Below are 19,745 nucleotides of genomic sequence, written 5' to 3' on the forward strand. Positions count from 1 at the left end.
CACCTGGCATTGGCCACTGTTGGAAAACAAGCTGTTGGGCTTTGTTGTTGTTTATTCAGGTTTGTAGCCAGAAACCTAAGATCCATAATCTCTTTGTTTCATTTACAGTAGTTAGTGAAAAGTTAGTAGGATTTGGTGCTGCTAATGAAGGTCATAGAACAATCTGATTCCATGCCAGTTATTCATGTGTTTTCTTGCAGGACAAAAACATGAAGAATGTTGGTGATGAGCATAAACATCTACATCTCAAGAAGATTATTGATTTTAGATATGTTTTCTGTATCAGGCAACTGATATTATTAGGTTTAGTGGAAAAGGGATTGTTATGGGAAGGCAGATATGCTTTTTGTTTTATGACTGTTGGAAAAGGGCAGTTCTTATCTCCTAAGGTCTAAGCTGAAGGGTAACATTTTTGTAGCTAGGTGCCTATCCACAGGCAGTGTTCCTTGTTATTTTGAGCAGCAAGGTGAGCTCCATGTTTCACTAGATTTAAGTTAAGAAGCTAAGGGCTGAAAAGACTTTCTAGCCAGGAATGTGGAGGCGCTGTTGGATGGAATAACAAAGTGCCTTGGCATGGTTATTGCACTTCCAGGAATTGAGATGGGAATCCTGACTCCTGCCAGACAAGCTCTAAAATCTTAGAAACAGTATTGAAGTAGTGCTTAGAACCCCATCATAGACCTGGACCTCACTCTGCCAGCCATTGGTATCAGATTGCCCAGTGGTTAAGATACACACTTGTTAACCAAATGAGAACAGATGGACGAAGGACTGTGGACAGTATGCTAACTTCATCATTTTGTCCAATATATACTCCTGGATGAATTCTGCATTACTGTGCATATGCAGAATTCATGTCCCCTGAAGATTTCTTTGCTTCCCCGCAAAAAATGACTTTCTGATGGGGAAGCAAAGGGGCGGCAAAAGCAACCACGTACCTCTCCCCAGCAGTGCAGGAACATCCTTTTGGGCACCTGGAGCAGCCGATGGAGAGGTAATTCACTTGGGTGGGGGGCAGGGCTGGGGACACCCTGGTTGGTGGCTCCTACCCTGCACGGGGCTCAGCTGCTAGTCCTAGCTGGGCTAGGGGAGGGAGGACATAACTTCCTCTTCTCCTGCAAGGAGGGGCTGGGTAAGATTCATCCCTAGAAACCTTCCCCAGCTGCAGGAAACTTTGCACCCCTAGGCCCCCACTGCCTTCCTCCATTGCTCCTTAGCCACGGGGGGAGGGGTCACTGTATGGGGAGCTGCTCCCACATCTGCCCAAGCCTTGTGCATCGAAAACCCCCCTGCACCCAGATGCCCCTGCCAAACCCCACATCCTAGCATCTGGACCCCCCAACCCTGCACCCAGACCACCCCCTGCTGAGCCCCCACCACAATGAGCCCCATCCCTCCTGCACTTGAATTACCCTGATGAAATGCTGCACCTAGACCTCCACTGCTCTGAGCCCTAACCAGCTGCACCTGGACCCCCACTCACCAAGACCCATCCCCCCACACCCTGGCCCCCTGCTGAACCCCAACCATATTCACCTGAACCCCGTGAAGGGTCCCATTGCCCTGCACCCAGAACCCCACAACAAGTCCCTGTGCATCCAAATCCCGCCTGTACCTGGATCCCCCACTGAGCTGCCCGCTAGTCCCACATAGAACCCTCTTACCCCACACTTGGATCCTGCCAGTCCACACCTGTTGTGCCTGGTGCAGTGGCGCTAGGGTTGCCAACCCTCCCAGTTTTGCCAGCAGTCTCCTAGATCAGGCTCTATCTCTTGCAGGTTGCTGCAGCCAATTTGGGAGTTTTCAAACTGCTAATAGTCTGACAGTGCTGCAGGGCTAAGGCAGGCTCTCTGCTTGCCCTGGTCCTGTGCTGCTCCCTGTGGCTCTTGGAGGGGCAGGGGGTCTCCCTGGACTGCCCTCCCCCAGAGCATCGACTCCACAGCTCCCATTGGCTGGGAACTGCAGCCAATGAGAGCTGTGGGGGCTGTGCCTGTGGGCGGGGCAGCGTGCGGAGACCCCTCCGGTCCCCCCACCTAGGAGGCGCTGTCAGAGGGATGTGCTGGTTGCTTTCAGGAGCTGCCCGAGGTAAGTGCCACCTGGCCAGAGCCTGCACCCCTCACCCTTTCCCGCACCCCAAGCCCCAGTCTAGAGCCTGCACCCAAAATCCCTCCCAGAGCCCTCATCCCACACCCCCTTCTACACTGCAACACCCTGCCCCAGCCTAGAGCCCATACCCCACAACCAAACTCCCTTCCAGAGCCTACACACACCCCACCCTCCTGCCCTAGCCCAGAGCCCACTCCCTGCACTCAAATTCCCTCCCAGAACCCTCACCCCACACTGCCTCCTGCACCCCAACACGCTGCCCCAGCCCAGAACCTGCACCCGTCATCCAAACTCCCTTCCAGAGCCTACACCCCTCAACCACTCCCACACCCCAGCCTCTGCCCCAGATCCTTCACCCAAACTCTCTCCCAGAACCCCCCCATGCCGGAGCTGGCTCCCAACCTCCCTGTCAGAGCCCACACCCTGAACCCCCTCCTCCATTCAAACGCCCTTCCAGAGCCCACACCCTCCCCCCCCCCCCCAGCCTAAGCAATGGAGGGATGGGGGATTGAGTGAGTTGAGGACATGGCCTTTGGAAAGGGGCAGGGCAGGGATGTGGCCTTGAGGGCCGGGAGCGGGGCAAGGTTTTCTTTAGTACATATTTGTCTAGATTGGCCATTTATGAATATTATGGCAAGCAAGATTCACAGCTGGTGTAAGTTGACAAAACTCCACTGAATTTAATGAAGCTATGCCTATTCACACCGGCTGGATATCTGGCATCTGTTCCTAAGCATCACCTTGTTCCTTCTACAGTCCCATCCTGTCCTGTTTCGGCCTTTGTTGCTACCTTTCCTATTGCGGAGCAGTATCTTACTGCCATAGTTTTACTGACTTCACTGGGGCTGTTTGCAGGGTAAAGTACTTGAGTAAAAGTAGCAAAATCTGGACTTCGTGATGAATTTAGTCTCAACTATCCTGAGAAGCATGTGACTTAAATCTAAAACTTAGATATTTACAGTGTGAAGGAGAGCTCTTTATCTCACTGACTACCTTTCTGTTTCAGTGTTGTGCTAATAAGACAAGTGAAAGTCAATGAAATAAACAAATGACATATTTTCCCTTGAAAATAGCAATATTTAGCACTTTTACGGTACTGTTCAGTTTCAAAATACTTTTATAATATTAATTAATAAAATAAAGTATCTACCAGGCAAAAAGGACAAATATATTTTTTTATTGTGCAAACAATTGATAACAGCTAAAGTTAGCATTAACAGAAGTGATTCCTTTGCAAAAATTAACAAATATATTTACTACAGTTAAATTAAATCTTTGATTAGTTAGCTAAGAATGAACACTGACTTGTTTTATTATTTTATTCAAAGGATTTATTTTCCTATTTATAATCATGATATCTAGGTTATTTAATAAATTTAGTAAAAATGTGAAGATTATTACAAAAATATTTTAAAATACTTAAGGTAAAAGCCACACATTAAAATACATTTGCTTCACAATGCACAAGAAACATAGATTCATTTCAGTAAATACATTACAATCAATAGCAATAGCATATGGCAGGATATGAGCATTGTATCTTAACCAGACATTCACTTTTTAAAATAATTTGTGTGAATTGTTACATGGCCTTTTGTTTAGATATATTGGTTTTGAGAAAATATTTTCATTTCTGACTAGTTCTTAATTACCTGGAATTAGGTTCTCACTTGTCTGCCCTTCAAAGGCTGGGGAAGTCGATGATTGGTCAATGTGAGGCTGCGGAATTGGGCCAGCTAAATGAGGGGAAAAGGGACACAGTTAGTGTCCAGCTTAAATACCATATATTAAAAAGCAGAAGCAATCTTTCTTAGGCTGGTTCTATAGTTAGTAGTTTTTGTTCACGCGCTTAATCCAAAATCTCATCATTATAACAATCCTCGACAAATGGAAATAAAGAGTCCACTGCTATCAGTGGACTTGTTACAGCATTGAATTGGAGTAACACAGTGATGAATCAGGAGCTATACTTTTAGATGATTATTTGAATGATCTGACCACTTATTGCATTTTATCACCTTTGTCACTGGCAAGTACAAAAATCTATCAAATATTCAGTGATGACATTGATGCATTTGTGTAATAAATCAGTTTGATAAAGAAGACAACTTTCTGTGAGTTCCCCTACCCCCCCCCCCCCCCCAATGTGTGTATTAGTTAAAGTTTTAGTTTTAAAATGTTGGTAATTATTAGTTAAAACACAGAAGAGTGCCTTTAAGATCAACTTCCTTGTTTAATACAAATTTGGTTTACACAACTGCTTTTTAGCCAAAATGGTTTGTACCAAGCTTCTATCAAGTGTACACTAAAATGGCCTAGGTGTCAAGATCCCTTACCGTTTATTAAGGGATTATTAATAAACAATCCCACAGTGCTTTTTATTTCAAAAGATCCAAAAGCTCTTTACAAAATCATGTGTGAAACTTACACAGAAAGGACTTCATTCATACTGACATGCAACCACCTCTAGAATGATAGGTGGCAACAGTTTAATGGCATAAAATTATTTAAAAATACCTTATAAGGTTTTTTCTTGTCTTATATGTTGAAAATGAGAAAAATAAAAACAAACATAAAATCAATAAATCATACTGCACAACAAGATTATACGAGTCTCCAGTTTCTCTATGAAGAAAAGTCTTGGGATTTTTGTGGTACTATACCTGCTCTGAACTGATAGTAATGGGCTCCTTATAGATAATCCAGGTGACGCTCTCAAAAAGGGGAGGATGAGTCAAAGAGCCAGAATAGGTCCAGTAATCCAAGGATCCAGGAAGTAAAGTTGATGGGTCAAAATTAGTAAATGGAGCTTTTTTACCCTGTGGAAAATGCGTTTCGTTTAATAAGACTGACAGTGAGAATATACATCAGTCAGATATTGTTTATATAAAAGATGAGAATAAGAGTGGCGATTTTATGCACTGGAATGAAATAGGGTTCATTTTAAAATACAGGTGTTTTCCTATGGGCTCAAACCTACAATGCGCTGAACACTGTGATCCTCATCCAGCACTTAAGCGCATATTTAAGCATGAATATTCTTGTTGAATTTAACAGGACTGCTTGTATGCTTAAGTGCTTTGCTTGAGACCTGACTGCTGAATTCCTCCCAGGATCAAACCCGTAGCCCTTTGTAAATACTGTGTGGGAAAGACACCGTATATCTTAAATACATAACATGAAATTCATAACCTGTTTTACTTGAACATTTGGACAGCATATATATATGTGATAGGCTGTAGAGATGAGGCAAAACTAAGTCCAATCAGTAGTTGGATATATGATGAAAAGTGCTAAAGATAAACTGTAGATGGATGCATAGATACTTAAAATAAATTAATGGGAATTGAGAGCTCTTATCATTTTACAGGAGGCCCTTGGCAGCTTAAGTGCTGAGCATTAAGACTATAAATTATTTGTTTGCACTTTTATAAAGGTCATATGTGTATATCTACTTCTAGACTCAGAAAGGCAATTTAAGCTGGATGTTCAATATTGCCCCTACATGAGCAGCTTGAACCCTGGATTTCTATAATAAGTATACAGATGGAACAGCTATGCAGTGCAGCTCAACACATTTCAAACTGGCATAAGGTAAGGAGCACAACTGAGAATTTCAAGAGTGAACTCACTAGATTCTAAATCAATACCCTGCTCTAAAGTACTGTGACCAGGCAGTGACGTTTACCTTAGTCTTTATCGAGCCGACTGCCTTCACAATGTCCTGCACATGTTCATTGGGGGGACCAACCTGCAGATATAAACATAGTCAGAAAACTGTTGAATCATAAACATATAACTATTAATTTATATTAACATTGAACCTTCTACTCCAAGATCTGAATATGGTTTAGAAGTATGAATTAGTTTGGCCTCACAACCCCACTATAAATTAGCTAAGATTTAGAGCTAAGCAAATCATTCATAAAATCAGATAGACACTTTTATTTGTGTGGAGTAAGTAATACTTTACTCCCCAAGCAGTGCCACTGAAATGAGTGGAGCTACTTGGTAGAATAAGCTACTACTCAACATGAGTAACAGTGTCAGAATCTAGACTGCAATTAATAATTTATCTGACCAGCATAACCTCTTGTTATTGTGATTACCTCAAATTTATTCTTTCTTTGACAGTATCCAGTAAAATGGTTTTTGCTAGTTGTTTTTTTTTTTTTTTTTTTGTGAACTGTTCTTTATTGGGTGTTCAGTATTTAAGCTGTGTTAATTGGTTGCGAGTGGCCAGATAAGTCACATGGTATTGCTTTGGCACTTCAGGCATAGATGTGAGGCCTATGCATGTGAGTTTAATGTTTGTTTTCCAGTAATACTTGCACTTGTGACTTTGAAAGTTATTTTCCATGAAAGTTCATGTCAGTAAAAGTTGATTGCACAAGTCTGTGTGGAAAGGAAACACAAAAGGGCAAGAATTTGACCAGAGTAAATCCTGTTAGCTCTACTATGTAGGATTGTATCCCTTTTCACAGACAAGGAAACAAGGCAGGGCATAATTAAGAGATTTTTTTTTTCAAGGTGACATAAAAAGTCAGTGGCAGAACTGGGAACAGAACCTTGGTTTTCTGATGCCCCCTCCCATATAAGCTGAATACAACTTTGGCTCAGTTATTTTTTTAGATTAACTGTGTGAATTAGTTCAGTTCAGTTTGAGCCACACACTTCAATACAACGTCTTCCCATGCTGTGGAAGAGAACATTCTGGAAAACAACAACAACATACACTGCAATAATTTAGGTGTGTCTTGTGTAACTTTACAATAAAAACTATTATCAGATATTTATAACTAAAGTAAAACAATAGTAATTGGGAGTAGGCCAAACATTCTGACATATAAAACCAGAGACAATCCATTCAAAAATTCAGCAATATAAAATTGTTTTGTATCCTAAAGAGGTAGCATGATAAAAATAGTTTAATAACGATGACCATTTCACTATCTGAGGTTGAAAAAATAATCAGACTACTGAAATCTAAGACAAGTCAACAGAGATGTGCATCTCTAAATACGGATAATATTGCTTTGTCTAGTCTCCTTTACTGAATGGATTCTGGTTTGTGGACAGGATAATAAATAAAACAGTTTTTAAAAGGGGAAACAAAAGAGGTAAAAAGGGGGTTTCACTATGTTGTGTAACTGACCTTCAGAAAAACGGCAATGATTGACAAACCATCAGGCTTATCTGAAGCTTCAGCAAAACTTGAATATTTGTCTAAATTCCAGTGAACCAGGTGAAGCTAAAAAGCAATTGAGTGAAAAACAGTTACTGAAGCCAACAACATTAGAGACAAACCAAACCTACATTCTTAGGGCTTGATCCTGCAATTGACAGTGTGCACATGAACTACTGCCCCATCATGGAGCAACACTGACTTCACTTTGCAGTTTGTTCATGTGCTTTTAACTAAAGGCTTGGGACCTTATATTGTAGACTGCAGAGCTACAGACTTTTCCTGTGAAATATAGGAGTATATAAATATATAGTTTTTATTATTGGAAATACTACTTTCTGGGATGCAACCCTTAGTCATACAGGAGGTTCTTACTCAGGGGAGTATGGTATTGATTGCAATAGAGCTAGTGCTGAGATTAACAGTTACAGGCCCTATGCCTGTGAGATGAGCAGGCATATCTAGAAGACAGTACATACTAGAAGTAGCTATATTAGTGGCTTTTCCTTTACATATCAGCTGTAAAAGGGCATGGTATCTTTTGTTCAACACTAATGTTTTTGCCTATTATATCTTACACATGATGCAATATATTTAGAAATCTGGAAGTCCTGGAAATCATATGCTGAGGTTCTTAATTCATGTGAAATTATTTTAGAAATTATTAATATTTAGAAACATTAGAAGTTCCTCAAGTTAGCAACTATGTAGTTTTATTGGTATAGCATTTTCCATCAATAGATCACCAAAAGTGGTACAGCTTATTAAAATGGCAATGGACACATTGCAGAAATTATCATGCAATGCACACAGTTTTAACGATGGTGGTTTAAAGAAGTAAAAACAGGAAAGATTTTCCCAGCTATGTTTTTTAAGCTAAATTGGAGTCTTTTTTCAACTGCAACAGCTTTATTTTTTAAAACTCTTTTAAATGGCTGATGCAAACTGCTCTGTAATACATATTTTTATTTAAGTGTAGTTCATATGCAGCCCAAGTTCACTATCTAATTATAGCAGGAAGCAGTTCTAAAGGGAGGCCCCTTTCATATCTTGGCTGCATAAATTAGATAGCTCTAGCATGATCAAAATTTCCTAACAGGAAGAGCCTGTTGGTTGTGAGAGGCACTGCCTAAATTATAGACAAATACGCCAGTACATCTCATTAGATTCACATGCAATAATGGTCTAAACTCTAAAGATTAGCCAAAGATAACATTGACTAAATTGTTCTTGGTATGTTGATAATGAAAAGCAAACAAAAGCAGTCAGCTCAGGAGTGGCTTTCATTTCTTGAAAAGTGGGTCTCAGTTAACAACCTTCCATTATTTTCTTCTAGCTTTGCCCTCTCATTGCTGTTCTCCTTAAGAAGCAACAGAAAGCTACATTCCAGCAACAAGCATTAGGCTTGATGCTACAAGGTGCTGAGCCCCTTCAACTTCCAGTGTCTTCAGTGGTGGCTAGGGGTGATCAGGCCAGAGTCTGATTCTATAAAGAGTTACGCATATGAGTACTTAGCTCCATTAATGCCAATAGGACTACTCACAAGAGTGCACACACATGTGTTTGAAGCATTGGGACCTCTTTTGGTGCTTAAATATGGATTTAGGTGGAGGTAATTCAGGCAACTAAGTTTGAAAATGTTGGCTTCAGGTCTTAACTTTCTCCCGCAAAATCCCCTTTGCACATGCAGAGCAGGCTGTTTCTTGTGCAAACAGGTGTAACTACCCAAGCAGTAAACACAGATGCAGATGTTGCATGAGTATTTACATGTGCATATCCATTTTTTATGGTGACATTTATGACTCAGGCTTTGAAAATGGGACCTTTACTTTTGTTTCATTGACTACCTCTGAGGCATATTTTTCTCCGTCCACAGTGTGCTCAGAGCCATGATCGTCAGTCTGGCCCCAGTGAAAGTGAAACTGATGTAGCCTGTAGTTTCCAGTCAGAGGTCCACCGGTCACCACTGCACAGAAATGAAATAACTTATTAAAATCAAATTTGGGGACCAGCACAGGTATCATAACATCCGCAAACTTCTCTACCTACATGTAGACAATTAAAATATTAGATCTATTATTAGTCTATTTTAACATGTAATTTTCATTTGTAAATTAAAAAAATAAGATTGTGCATAGATTAATACAAGCTCTTAGAAATAAAAATCTTGATATGTACATATTATGTCTTAGTTCCAATAAATCAGCATTCTTGTCAAATTCAGCCCTAAAGTTTATGTCAACTCAACATGAACAGAGACTATTAATTACTTAAACGAGGAAACAAAAGACAGGGAAACATACAGTAGCAGCAGTTTATTAGATACAGGATTAGGATTCCAAGAGTGACAGATGGAAACTACCTGTTAGATCATTCCCTTCCTGAGGCTGAAAAGAATCCACCACTAGAGTTCACAATACTTAAAATTGCCTTTCTGTGCAAGAAGAAAAACAAGTAATATGTACAAGATATTCTGAGTGTATTATATTAGTTTTCCCATAATATTTTACAGCTAAGCTTAGATGTTCTTGTTAGTGATGTTGTAGGTCACCATCAATGATACGCAAATTTCTGACATTGAAAGGTGTATTCACTCCTACTGGCAGATAGGGTCTGCATTTGCTTAACTATCACACTAAGAATTACTTGTCTGAAGAGTCATGCAGGGAATGGTGGTAGTATTTGCAAATCAGAACAAGCAAACAGTGCCTCATCCTCCCTTTTTAAAGCAAAGCTAAATCCGTAACTCATATCTGAGTAGAGAATTGTTGGTAGGAAACCCACAAGAAAACAGTCATGATTGTGGATATTTTTCTGTCTGGAAATGTCCAGTAAATATGGCCAATCTTAAATTTGCTTGTTACAATGGAACACTTGCCAACAAATCCTAATTTTAAAATGATGTATTTCAGATCTTTCATGGAGTATAAAGTTATATCATCACATGATATAGCATGCTAAATCAGTGAGCACATTTGAATTGGTATTTATGCTGCTGAAAGTCCATTTGCCTTTGTTTCTAGTCAAGGGTCAGAAAAAAAAAGAATGTTTAAAATCAAACAAAAAACTCTGCTCACTAACCTGATCGGTTATCCTTGTCCTCAAAGTTCACATGGAAGGAGTGTCCAACATTGACAATCTCTTTGGAGGTGCTCAAATTCCAGGTGATCTTGAGATGCCCCAGAGATGGATCTTTTTTGACTTCCTTGGTTTTAATGTTAATAGGGGACTGATGGTTTCCATTGGCAATAGGGTATAATTTGTGCCACTGGTCGGGTCCTAGACAGACATAAATTTGTCTCATTTCATTCTTAATTGCTACTTTAGGTTTTATATTTTAATATTGAATTGTGGTGTTTTCTTCTTGTATAGCTATAAAAATAATAGATTAGACCTCTTTAAAATAGCAAGAAATATATCATTCTATATGGTTTGATCACTGATTTAAGTCACCTTTTATCAAAAAAAGAAAAGAAAGATCCTATCCTGGTCAGTTAAATTAGTTTGCTGCTAAGGCAAGTTATTCTTACCATTGTTGCCTTGATAACTCCAGTTCAGACTTGCCATGTTCTTCTAACTGCAGGATCTTGTCTTCAAAAAGAAATTGGTGGTGCCTGTAGTAGCTAATTCTGGGATGAGGTCTGCACTTTACTTCACCACCGAATTTCTGCCTTACACTAGGGAGTTTATATACATCATCAAGTAAGAGATTTTGTAATACTTTATAATCAGATTTTAGTGAGTCACCTGATCGCATGACATGAGAAATGGTTAAAAGAGAGAGAGAGAGAAGATTAGAAGAAAAAGAAAAGAGGTTTTCAGTCTATTTACCCTTACCGTTTTGATTCAGTGAATATGTTAAGTTTATGTACTGTAAGAGTCAGATAAGATTTTAAAAGCCAGACCTTTTTATTTGTAAAAATGTTGGCAAAAGGTGTCTGCCACATTAAACCTCCCCAGCCAAACTCTGCCTTTGAATTCAGTGGGAGCAGCAGGGTGCTGCTCACTTTTGTAAATCCAGTCCACTTTTCAGGTGCTTAAATATGGATTAGGAACCCAACTTCAGGAATTCAGTCTTAAAATGTTGATCTTGGTACTTTTGGGTTATGTGAAATAAATAATACAAGCAGGTCTAGTATTTTGATGTGTTAATTATAATGTTAAATACTGGCTTAATATTATTCACAACAGTATTCTTCTTAATAATTATTCAGGTCCAGAAGTATCCTTCCCTAGAACCACTTTTGCAGGGATTTTCTGAAAGAAAATCTGTGCCATAAATGTTTGTTAATAACAACCGAGATATTTCTCTGAAGCTTTAATCTAGTCATTATGGTCACAATTCAGCATCATATCCCTATTCAGGACAGCACTTAATCAAATGTTGGCTTGAATCAGGATGGATTTTAAGTGCTTTCCTGAATAGGGGCCTATAGTGTCAATCCACCATTTATCAAGTGGTTTCAGATCCAGTAAGAGTGACACTCTTTTTTCAATAATTAAATGTTTGGGCCTGATCCCGCTTTCCTTACTCAGGCTAAAGCAGTTGAATTTTGCTTGAATAAAATTTGCAGGATCTGGCTCTTAAATGCTTAGCAGTAGAATTTCATGTATTAAAAACTAGAATTTCATAATACCACAATATAATTAAATAGTTGTGCAGTTTTTTTGCCAGCTTTTATTAAGCATAGAAAATCAAGGTAACTATTGCTACATAAAATAAGGTTCGACATAACATATTTAAGCATTGCCCCGTCATCCTGAGTTGCAAAAATATGAACCTGTTTACATTTTTCTGTTACTGCTGCAAACCGTTCTTGGTAGTAAACTGCTATCAGAATCATGCAGATGTCCACAGCTGAGGTCAGGCATGTAAGATACTGCTGTGTTATTTTCATTTCATAGCCTGGAGAACTTGTCACATTGATTCCAAGATTGACTATGTTGTATATTCTAATGTGAAAATCAATATACTTTCAGAATAATGGAAGAAATGAAAAAAATTCAGTTGCATAATAGCTATAGCATATGATCTTGAAAACTGTATACCACAGTCAGTCAGATTCAGGGGGCAATGACTTCCATTTCCTCTGGTGAGATTCAGGGGGCAGTGACCACTCTTCCTCTGGTGCCTATCACCTGAATGCCAATGAGAATTAGGTATATGGAGAGCTCTGTAGAATCATAGAAGATTAGGTTTGGAAGAGACCTCAGGAGGTCATTTAGACCAACCTCTGGCTCAAAGTAGGACCAACTCCAACTAAATCATCACAGCCAGGGCTTTTTCAAGCCAGACCTTAAAAACCTCTGAAAATGGAGATTCCACCATTTCCCTAGGCAGGCCATCCCTAGGGGGATGTGGGGCCCGGTGTTGAAGTGACGCATTCGTCTCTTCTGGGACCAACCGTGCTGGCTAATCACACTGGCCCATGAGGCCAAGAGTGGTCGCTCCTATTCACCCTAGCCAAAGGACAGCTCTGTCCCTAAGTAACCCATTCCAGTGCTTTAGCACCCTCCTAGTGAAATAATTTTTCCTAATATCCAATCTAGACCTCCACCACTGCAACTTGAGACCATTGCTCCTTGTTCTGTCATCTGCCACCACTGAGAACAGCCAAGCTCCATCCTCCTTGGACCCCCTGTTCAGGTAGTTGAAGGCTGCTATCAAATGGCCCCTCACTCTTCTCATCTGCAGCCTAAATAAGCCCTGTTCCCTCAGCCTTTCCTCATAAGTCATGGGCCCCAGCCCCCATTTCTGTTGCCCTCCACTGGACATTCTCCAATTTGTCCACATCCTTTCTATAGTGTGGGGCCCAAAACTGGACACAGTACTCCAGATGTGGCCTCACCAGTGCTGAATAGAGGGGAATAATCACTTCCCTTGATCTGCAGGCTATGCTCCTACTAATGCAGCCCAATATGCTGTTAGCCTTCTTGGCAACAAGGGCACACTGTTGACTCATATCCAGATTCTTGTCTGGAGAACTGCCATTTAGCCAGTTGGTCCCCAACCTGTAGCAGTGCATACAGCAAAGCCACTGTAACCAAAGGCTGAAAACAAGAGCCTCGCTAATAACCTGCTAGGCCATTGAAAAAGCAGACAACCAATTGTATAGTATTCTCCCATAGGGAGTTCTGAAACCCATTTTGATCTATCAGTTTCTAGGTATGTATCAATGAAATAGTTCCTCTGCTCCAAAAGGACATCAGGATAAGAATATAAGATAGTAAGAAATGAAATAATTAAGAACAGAAGAGATTTGGGTGAAATTATTTGTAATTCTTTAATAGATAAAGAAAAAAATTATTAAGAATAAGAGCAAAAAGAAATATAAATCTTACCCTAATTGACAGGTACAGGGAAAATACAGCCTGGAAAAGCATGTTAAGGTATCTTTTACTATTTCAGATAATTAACAACAATTTGCTGGCTATGAAAAATATTCTTTCTGTGCGAGGTGAGCGTGGCAGAGACTCAGTAAAAAGATCTCCTTAGTGGAGCAGCCAGTTTTCAGAGGTATGATCTTTCCGTGTCTCATCTGCCAAAACTTTGAAGTAATCCTAGAACACCCATTTAGTGCCATGGGCCATTCATGACTGACAGGACAACTGGTTTGTCTGTTGAAATCCAAAACAACTGGTTCATATTCCCCCAATTGGTTCACGCCCTTTTACACCCTCTCAGTGAACTTCAAAAACTTAACTCTAACTCTAGCAGTGTTGTCAACCCTTGAGATTTTATCACGAATCTTGTGATATTTGGTGTTCATATTAACCTCCTCCCGACCACCTAGTTGCTGGGAATTTTTTTAAAAAAGTACATTTCTAGCCCTTATGGCTACAGAAAAAACCTTTAAAATTTGAAGCAAGTGCATACTAAAGTCTCAGAAACCAGAAAGCGAACAATCCCCCCCCTTTATTATTTTAAAAGAAACTCATGATTTTTAAGCCAACCTCATGATTTTGGGGAGATCTCATTTGATTTTTTAACTCTTGAGGTTGGCGACACTGACCTGCAGCCAAAATGTCTACAAACTGTATTTGATTTAAATCGAAGCCACAGTAATTGTGGAGATGTTGTTAAAGAATTGTTTAAAGACAGTGACCGGTAATAAATTGTTGCTTTTAATTTTATCAGGTTTTCCTGTTTATGTATTTGTTGGTGATTTTTAGGTAACTGAAGTCCACATAAAAATGCCTGATAACAAACAATGGAGGATACTTTCTGATAGGTTATTCACACCACCATGTTCCCTTAGGAAAATCTATGGCAAAGGATCTACAAAACGTAATGACAAATGAAGCTTTTTTGCAGACAGATGCACCACTTCGGAACACAGATAACTAAGGGCTAGCGTGTGGATCTGCCACAAGCCATGTATAAGTGATGCACCAGGAACAGTGCAGGGAAAGAACTGCCTGAAAGGCACATTTCCCTCCCTGCTTCCATGTTGCTCTGGGCAGAGGGTAGTAATTTTCTCCTGGCCTATACAAGCATTTAATGACACTATCCCAACACAGCGTGTGTTAGCCCATATGTCAAGGAGACAGAACCAAAGTTCTTCTCTTTCCCTTGTGCTTTTCACCCACCTGCTACAGGGAGAGAAAGTAGCAGACACAGTTTCTTCTTACCCCTGCGCATGTGGACCTATGGTCCATTTAACTTGCACAGGAGTACAAGGGGAGTTCTTATTCTCTGTGAAGCCCTGAGTAGGTGCACAGTTTAACTCACAATCTAAGCCAAAGGCTATTTATAATAATGACGACAGTGATGTGAATAACGAGGTTTGAATTAAAGGGACAGTGCCATATACTTTACCCTACATGAAAAGGTTTTACAAAACTTAATACTGATTGAAATAATAATTTTGTAAAAATTACATAATTTAAACAATATACCTTTAAACATATTTTTTTAAAGAGACTGTTTTGTGTTTTCACATGTTATCCTGCAGTATTCACTGTCCAAACATTGCAGTATTGTACTATTACATGAAAATCAGGAAAAGCAATTGAGACAAAACTGGCTACAAATAAACCAAGAAATACAAAGAGTACAAGCAAAATAAATAGTGAAAAGTGCATTCAGTTCTGAAACTTCTTTCCAAGTATAGAATCTATGGCAACTTAAATGAGGACTGGGTCAGATCTGCAGGATTTTTTCCATTGTTCTTATAACATGATACTAACGATAATTTATGGAGCAAATGAAAGACACATACAATTCCACTAGGAAATATAGCCAGCAGTAGGGCAAGAAGAAAAAATAACAGAAAAAATAGCATTTATGAAAATAGTTCTCTCTTTTAATGCAGACGAGACATCAGGTGTTTAAAGGCAATCTTTGAAAAAGGTAGGGGGCACAAAAAGATAAGAACCACTATTCCTAGGGAGCTTTCTAGAATAGAAGCTTAAGATTCCCTCCACAGAAATTAATACCTCAACATATGGGCCTATTTCTTCTGTCCAGGGAAACTAGCACTTTTTCAGCAAACTATGATTTAAGAAACATGACATCTTGGCAAAAAACCATTGAAAACAGCAGAAGCATGCTACTCAGACCAGTGTGGACAAGGTCTTAATGGTTAAGACTTTGATCCTGCAAACAATTACTGTATGTACGTGTTTAACTATATCTTTATGAATACACCTATTGACTTTGACAGGACATTCACATGCATAAAATTAGACGTGCATATGTTCTTGTGCGGCTGGGACATAGTAGCATCAAAACTAGTTTAAAATAGCATAGTACTAAGTAGAGTGGCCCCTTCATGTACTGGTTTAAAAAAAAAACACAAAATATTTTTTGTGAGAAATTGTCACAAAAATCTTCATCAAAATTACAAACTTTATTATTATTTGTAGTGTTCTGATCAAAATACATAGGTGACGTCAGATGATCCTTCCTTTAGAGCAACTCTAGAATGACAAGATGGCAGAAACTGTAGATCCCCTTCTATAATGGGGCACATGCTCCTGCCCCATTACTGTCAATGGAAGTTAACTTTCACTGAAGCAGGATCAGGCCCTGTTAAAGCGTCTGACACTACCTGATCCTGCAAAGCACCAAGTGCCCCCTGCAAAGTGCTGCATATCCTCACCTTTCACTGACTCTTTAGGCTGGACTTCAGTGGGAGTTAAGGGAACTTAGCATATTTCAGTGTTGAATCCAATGCTATGGGGAAAGAGAGGCATCCTCTTAAAAAAATAAACTGTGTCTATGAATAATAAATCAAGCTGCAATGAAAATATGTACAGAGTCAAGTCCTGCACCTCTTTCTGAAAAGAAACCTATTGACTTCACTAGGGAGATTTGCTTGTGTCAGGACAGCAGCATTAGACCCTTATTATCTGGGCATTTAACTGCAAGAGCTCAGCAAGTTATTGAATCTCTTCATTTTTATTTAGTGAGACACATAGAGACTACTGAACCACCAATGGTTCCCTGTTCTGTTGGTATGTCCCTCACTGGACAGCCAGAATTTTGAAGCAAAGAAAAATAAATCATGTAAAAAATGGTAAGCTTTCATTCGTCTGCCTAGATCTTTTACTGGCCGCATGATATTCCATTTATTTTCTAGTAAACATCAACATGATATATCTAATGTTATTGTGCACCTCTTATCTATTTCATGGAATTTATTGAATCTAACCTAAACACATTTAAGTGCTACAGCAGGTTTCATATATAAGAAAACAACCTAATATGGAACACATGGCACAGGAGTTAATACGTATGTTTTATTTCATTCAGTGCAAGTAACTACACTGATGTGACATTAAAGCATGCACATTAGAATGCATAGGTTAATTCTTCCTTTTCAGTGTCCCTTAATATGAGAGTATGGCGTCTTTCTATAGAATTAATGGGTGTTAAATTTATAACAAGTAAAAAGGAAATACTGACTCACACGAGGCCAAATATTATTTGCACTTCTTCATGAGTCTTCAGTGAGGGGTAACTTGTGGTAAGTTGAGCATAATTTGGCCAGCGGAATATATAGAACTTATATGAAACTCAGTGCTAAAGGAGTTTATATAAATAATTACTTTTATGACTAAGGATAACACTTGTAGTTATGGAAGCTTTAATGTGTAAGCAGATTGCTGCATGTGCCGAGAAGGATATTGTCCCTTATACACAGTGCCAGATAATTAGTCAGGTCACAGGTGTTTTAATCATCTTCAGAAGCCTCAGGCATTGGCCACAGCTGGAGGCAGGACATCAGTCTTAAAGGACAAATGGAAATATCCAGAATGACAAATCCTATGTTAGTTTGCCAGATTATGAGGCAGATTCTGAAAACTGGTGCTTAAACTTTTTTTTGCAGCAAACGCTACCCCCGGTGCTTACTTGAATTAGGTAAAATACTGACAATAAAATGTTGTTTCATTGGTATCCATCTGTTTTCAAGTCCCTGAAACATCTGTGAAATGAAAGCAATCCTATGACATTTCTAATATTGTTTTTTGGTTATAATTTTGCATGAAAAAAGATTGATAGGATGTCTGCAAAAATTTCACAGCACAGTTTCATGTTTCCTTTTCACATTTTAAGCTATATCTGTTTATTGTAATTGGTCACCGAAGTTGTATGACTTTTTGTCAGGGGGTGGGGGTGGGAAGAGGGGATCCTTTTTGCTGGTGCCTACTCCATGTAGTCAGAAAGATTCATAGAAGCAATTTTGAAAGTTTTTTTGGCAGTGAGAAGACTGGAAATTGTGTGCTGTCTGTGAGATAATCCCCAAAAGCTAATCCATTGCATCAGACTACGTTGGGAACCAAATATATATATCTATAGTATTTAGAGGGAAATCTCTGTGTGTGTGCACTGTTCTGGGCCATTATTTCATGAATGCCTGCTTAAGCCTTGTCTCAAGCTAGACCTAGAAATACCATTTCAGTCAGGCCACTCTGCCTTTAATATTTATTTGCTCCAACTTTTAATTACATTGCCCATATCAGTTTCATCCACCAAGGACAGTGTCTGTTTGTGTGTTAAAGACAGAGCAATAAAGATTCCTATTGCAAACTGTCTTAAATGTTTCAAACTTCTACCAAAAAAAGCCCCAAAGTATTTCCTTCCAGAAAGATCTTTTGAAAATGAGGTTTAGAACAAGAGTGTTATTTCAACCTTAACTATAGCATTGCTATGTTAGGGGTCAATTTTTCTTTTTATACTAATATGGTGCTGAAAAAGTAAAACAATGTGTATGTTTTGTGTTACAACTGCACAGTGCAAGTGTCTGCATGTACACACGAACATATATGTGTGCGTTGGGCAGATTAAATTCATACCAGCTGTAGAGAGATTATCAATCCTAGTGATGATTTCTGTTTCAAATACAAGAATCTCTGAAACTTGTAGAATCTCTACAGACGTAATGAACTATTAAAGTGCATCCAGTGTACACATCTGATTGTATGTACGAAGGGTGTGTTGGCAGAGGGCACAAACCAGGCAGTCTGTCAGTACTGTTCTTCTTTCGGCTGGGGCTCATTCAAAATCTATTAATTTGGAACATGGCAACAGTAATCTAAGAATCACCATTAGTTAAACACAAAAATAGCTGCTGGAATCCAAAGCAATTCATGAGGACAGCACCAGCACTAAATCACCTCTGCCATTTGAAGATGATACCCCATCCAGATTTATTTGCATCTGACCAAAACTTGTAATAGTTCTATTTATTGTTTTTGCAAATATTGCACTGATAGACAGCTTACTACTGTGCATACCAATACACATGAATGTGGTGAGCTATTAGGAATTAATGCAATACAAATAATTGGAAGCAAATGAAGGCATTCATTGGTTCTCTCTCAGTTTAAGAAGAATCTCCACCATTGGAGGTAGATAATGGAAGGCCCTGTAATTAATGCATAGCAAACCAAGGGCTAAACATTGCATATAAGAGATACAGCAATTTTTAATATTTTAAATCACTACATCTATTCCTTTCTCCTGGGAACTTTGGCCCTGGTGGAGTTCTGACAATCTGATCATGTCAGCCAGATCATGCCAGAAATGAAGACTACTTGTCTTCCCCAGAGTGTTGCAGTTACCAGAAATTGAAAATGATATGGAGCCTTCCCATCCTGAAATCACATTTTGTGCCACCAAGTTACACTGCTTTGCACACAGACTTACAAGAAATCAACTCAGATGAGCTAGCAGGGGATCACAGAATCTTGCATAAATCCCTTGTTAAGAGGGCAGACCGCCGGTCTCATCTCAATTATCATTTTAAAAAAGTAAGTTTTCAGCCCTTTTCCTTGTGTAGATAGCCTTGAAATGATGTAAAGGGATGAAAGGAGAAAACTACTGAGTTGGTCTCCACTTCAGCAGCAGGAGTCAGGGTGTATGTGTTGGCAAGGAGAGAGATGAAAGATTCTACCCCCTCTCCCTTTTAGTGTAAAATAAGTCTATTAACTTTGAGGTGTGTCTGGA

General features: G+C 39.3%; 2 protein-coding genes across 6 annotated transcripts in view; one reads left to right on the forward strand and one right to left on the reverse strand.

Moving 5' to 3' along the window:
• Positions 1 to 587: 587 nt before the first annotated feature.
• LOC116820636 (carbonic anhydrase 3-like) overlaps positions 588 to 19,745 on the forward strand; it is a 106,866-nt gene continuing 87,708 nt past the window's right edge. For 2 of the 3 annotated variants that reach the window (XM_032773250.2, XM_032773254.2), the window contains exon 1: positions 5,426 to 5,700. In XM_032773250.2, coding sequence (XP_032629141.1) covers positions 5,653 to 5,700 — 48 coding nt within the window. In that variant the 5' untranslated portion in view covers positions 5,426 to 5,652. Of the gene's footprint in view, positions 2,086 to 5,425; positions 5,701 to 19,745 lie in introns of those variants that run through there. The other variant, XM_032773257.2, reaches the window with a different exon arrangement.
• On the reverse strand, positions 3,268 to 11,168 carry LOC116820639 (carbonic anhydrase 1-like). 3 transcript variants are annotated; one of them, XR_012655369.1, is made up of 7 exons: positions 10,822 to 11,095; positions 10,373 to 10,570; positions 9,139 to 9,257; positions 7,262 to 7,357; positions 5,757 to 5,857; positions 4,770 to 4,925; positions 3,268 to 3,842 (listed from the first exon to the last, which is right to left on the reverse strand). XR_012655369.1 is itself a non-coding variant. In XM_032773264.2 (7 exons), the coding sequence occupies exons 1-7, from the start codon at positions 10,856 to 10,858 to the stop codon at positions 3,765 to 3,767; spliced, it is 747 nt and encodes a 248-aa protein (XP_032629155.1). In that variant the 5' UTR covers positions 10,859 to 11,168; the 3' UTR covers positions 3,268 to 3,764. The 3 variants fall into 3 exon arrangements, 2 of the variants coding, with proteins under 2 accessions (XP_032629155.1, XP_032629160.1); XM_032773264.2 differs by having other exon boundaries at positions 5,795 to 5,857; positions 10,822 to 11,168; XM_032773269.2 differs by lacking the exon at positions 7,262 to 7,357 and having other exon boundaries at positions 5,795 to 5,857; positions 10,822 to 11,093.

The sequence above is a fragment of the Chelonoidis abingdonii genome, chromosome 2 (genome assembly GCF_003597395.2).
Source record: "Chelonoidis abingdonii isolate Lonesome George chromosome 2, CheloAbing_2.0, whole genome shotgun sequence".
In the NCBI taxonomy this organism is placed as follows: Eukaryota; Metazoa; Chordata; order Testudines; family Testudinidae; genus Chelonoidis; species Chelonoidis abingdonii.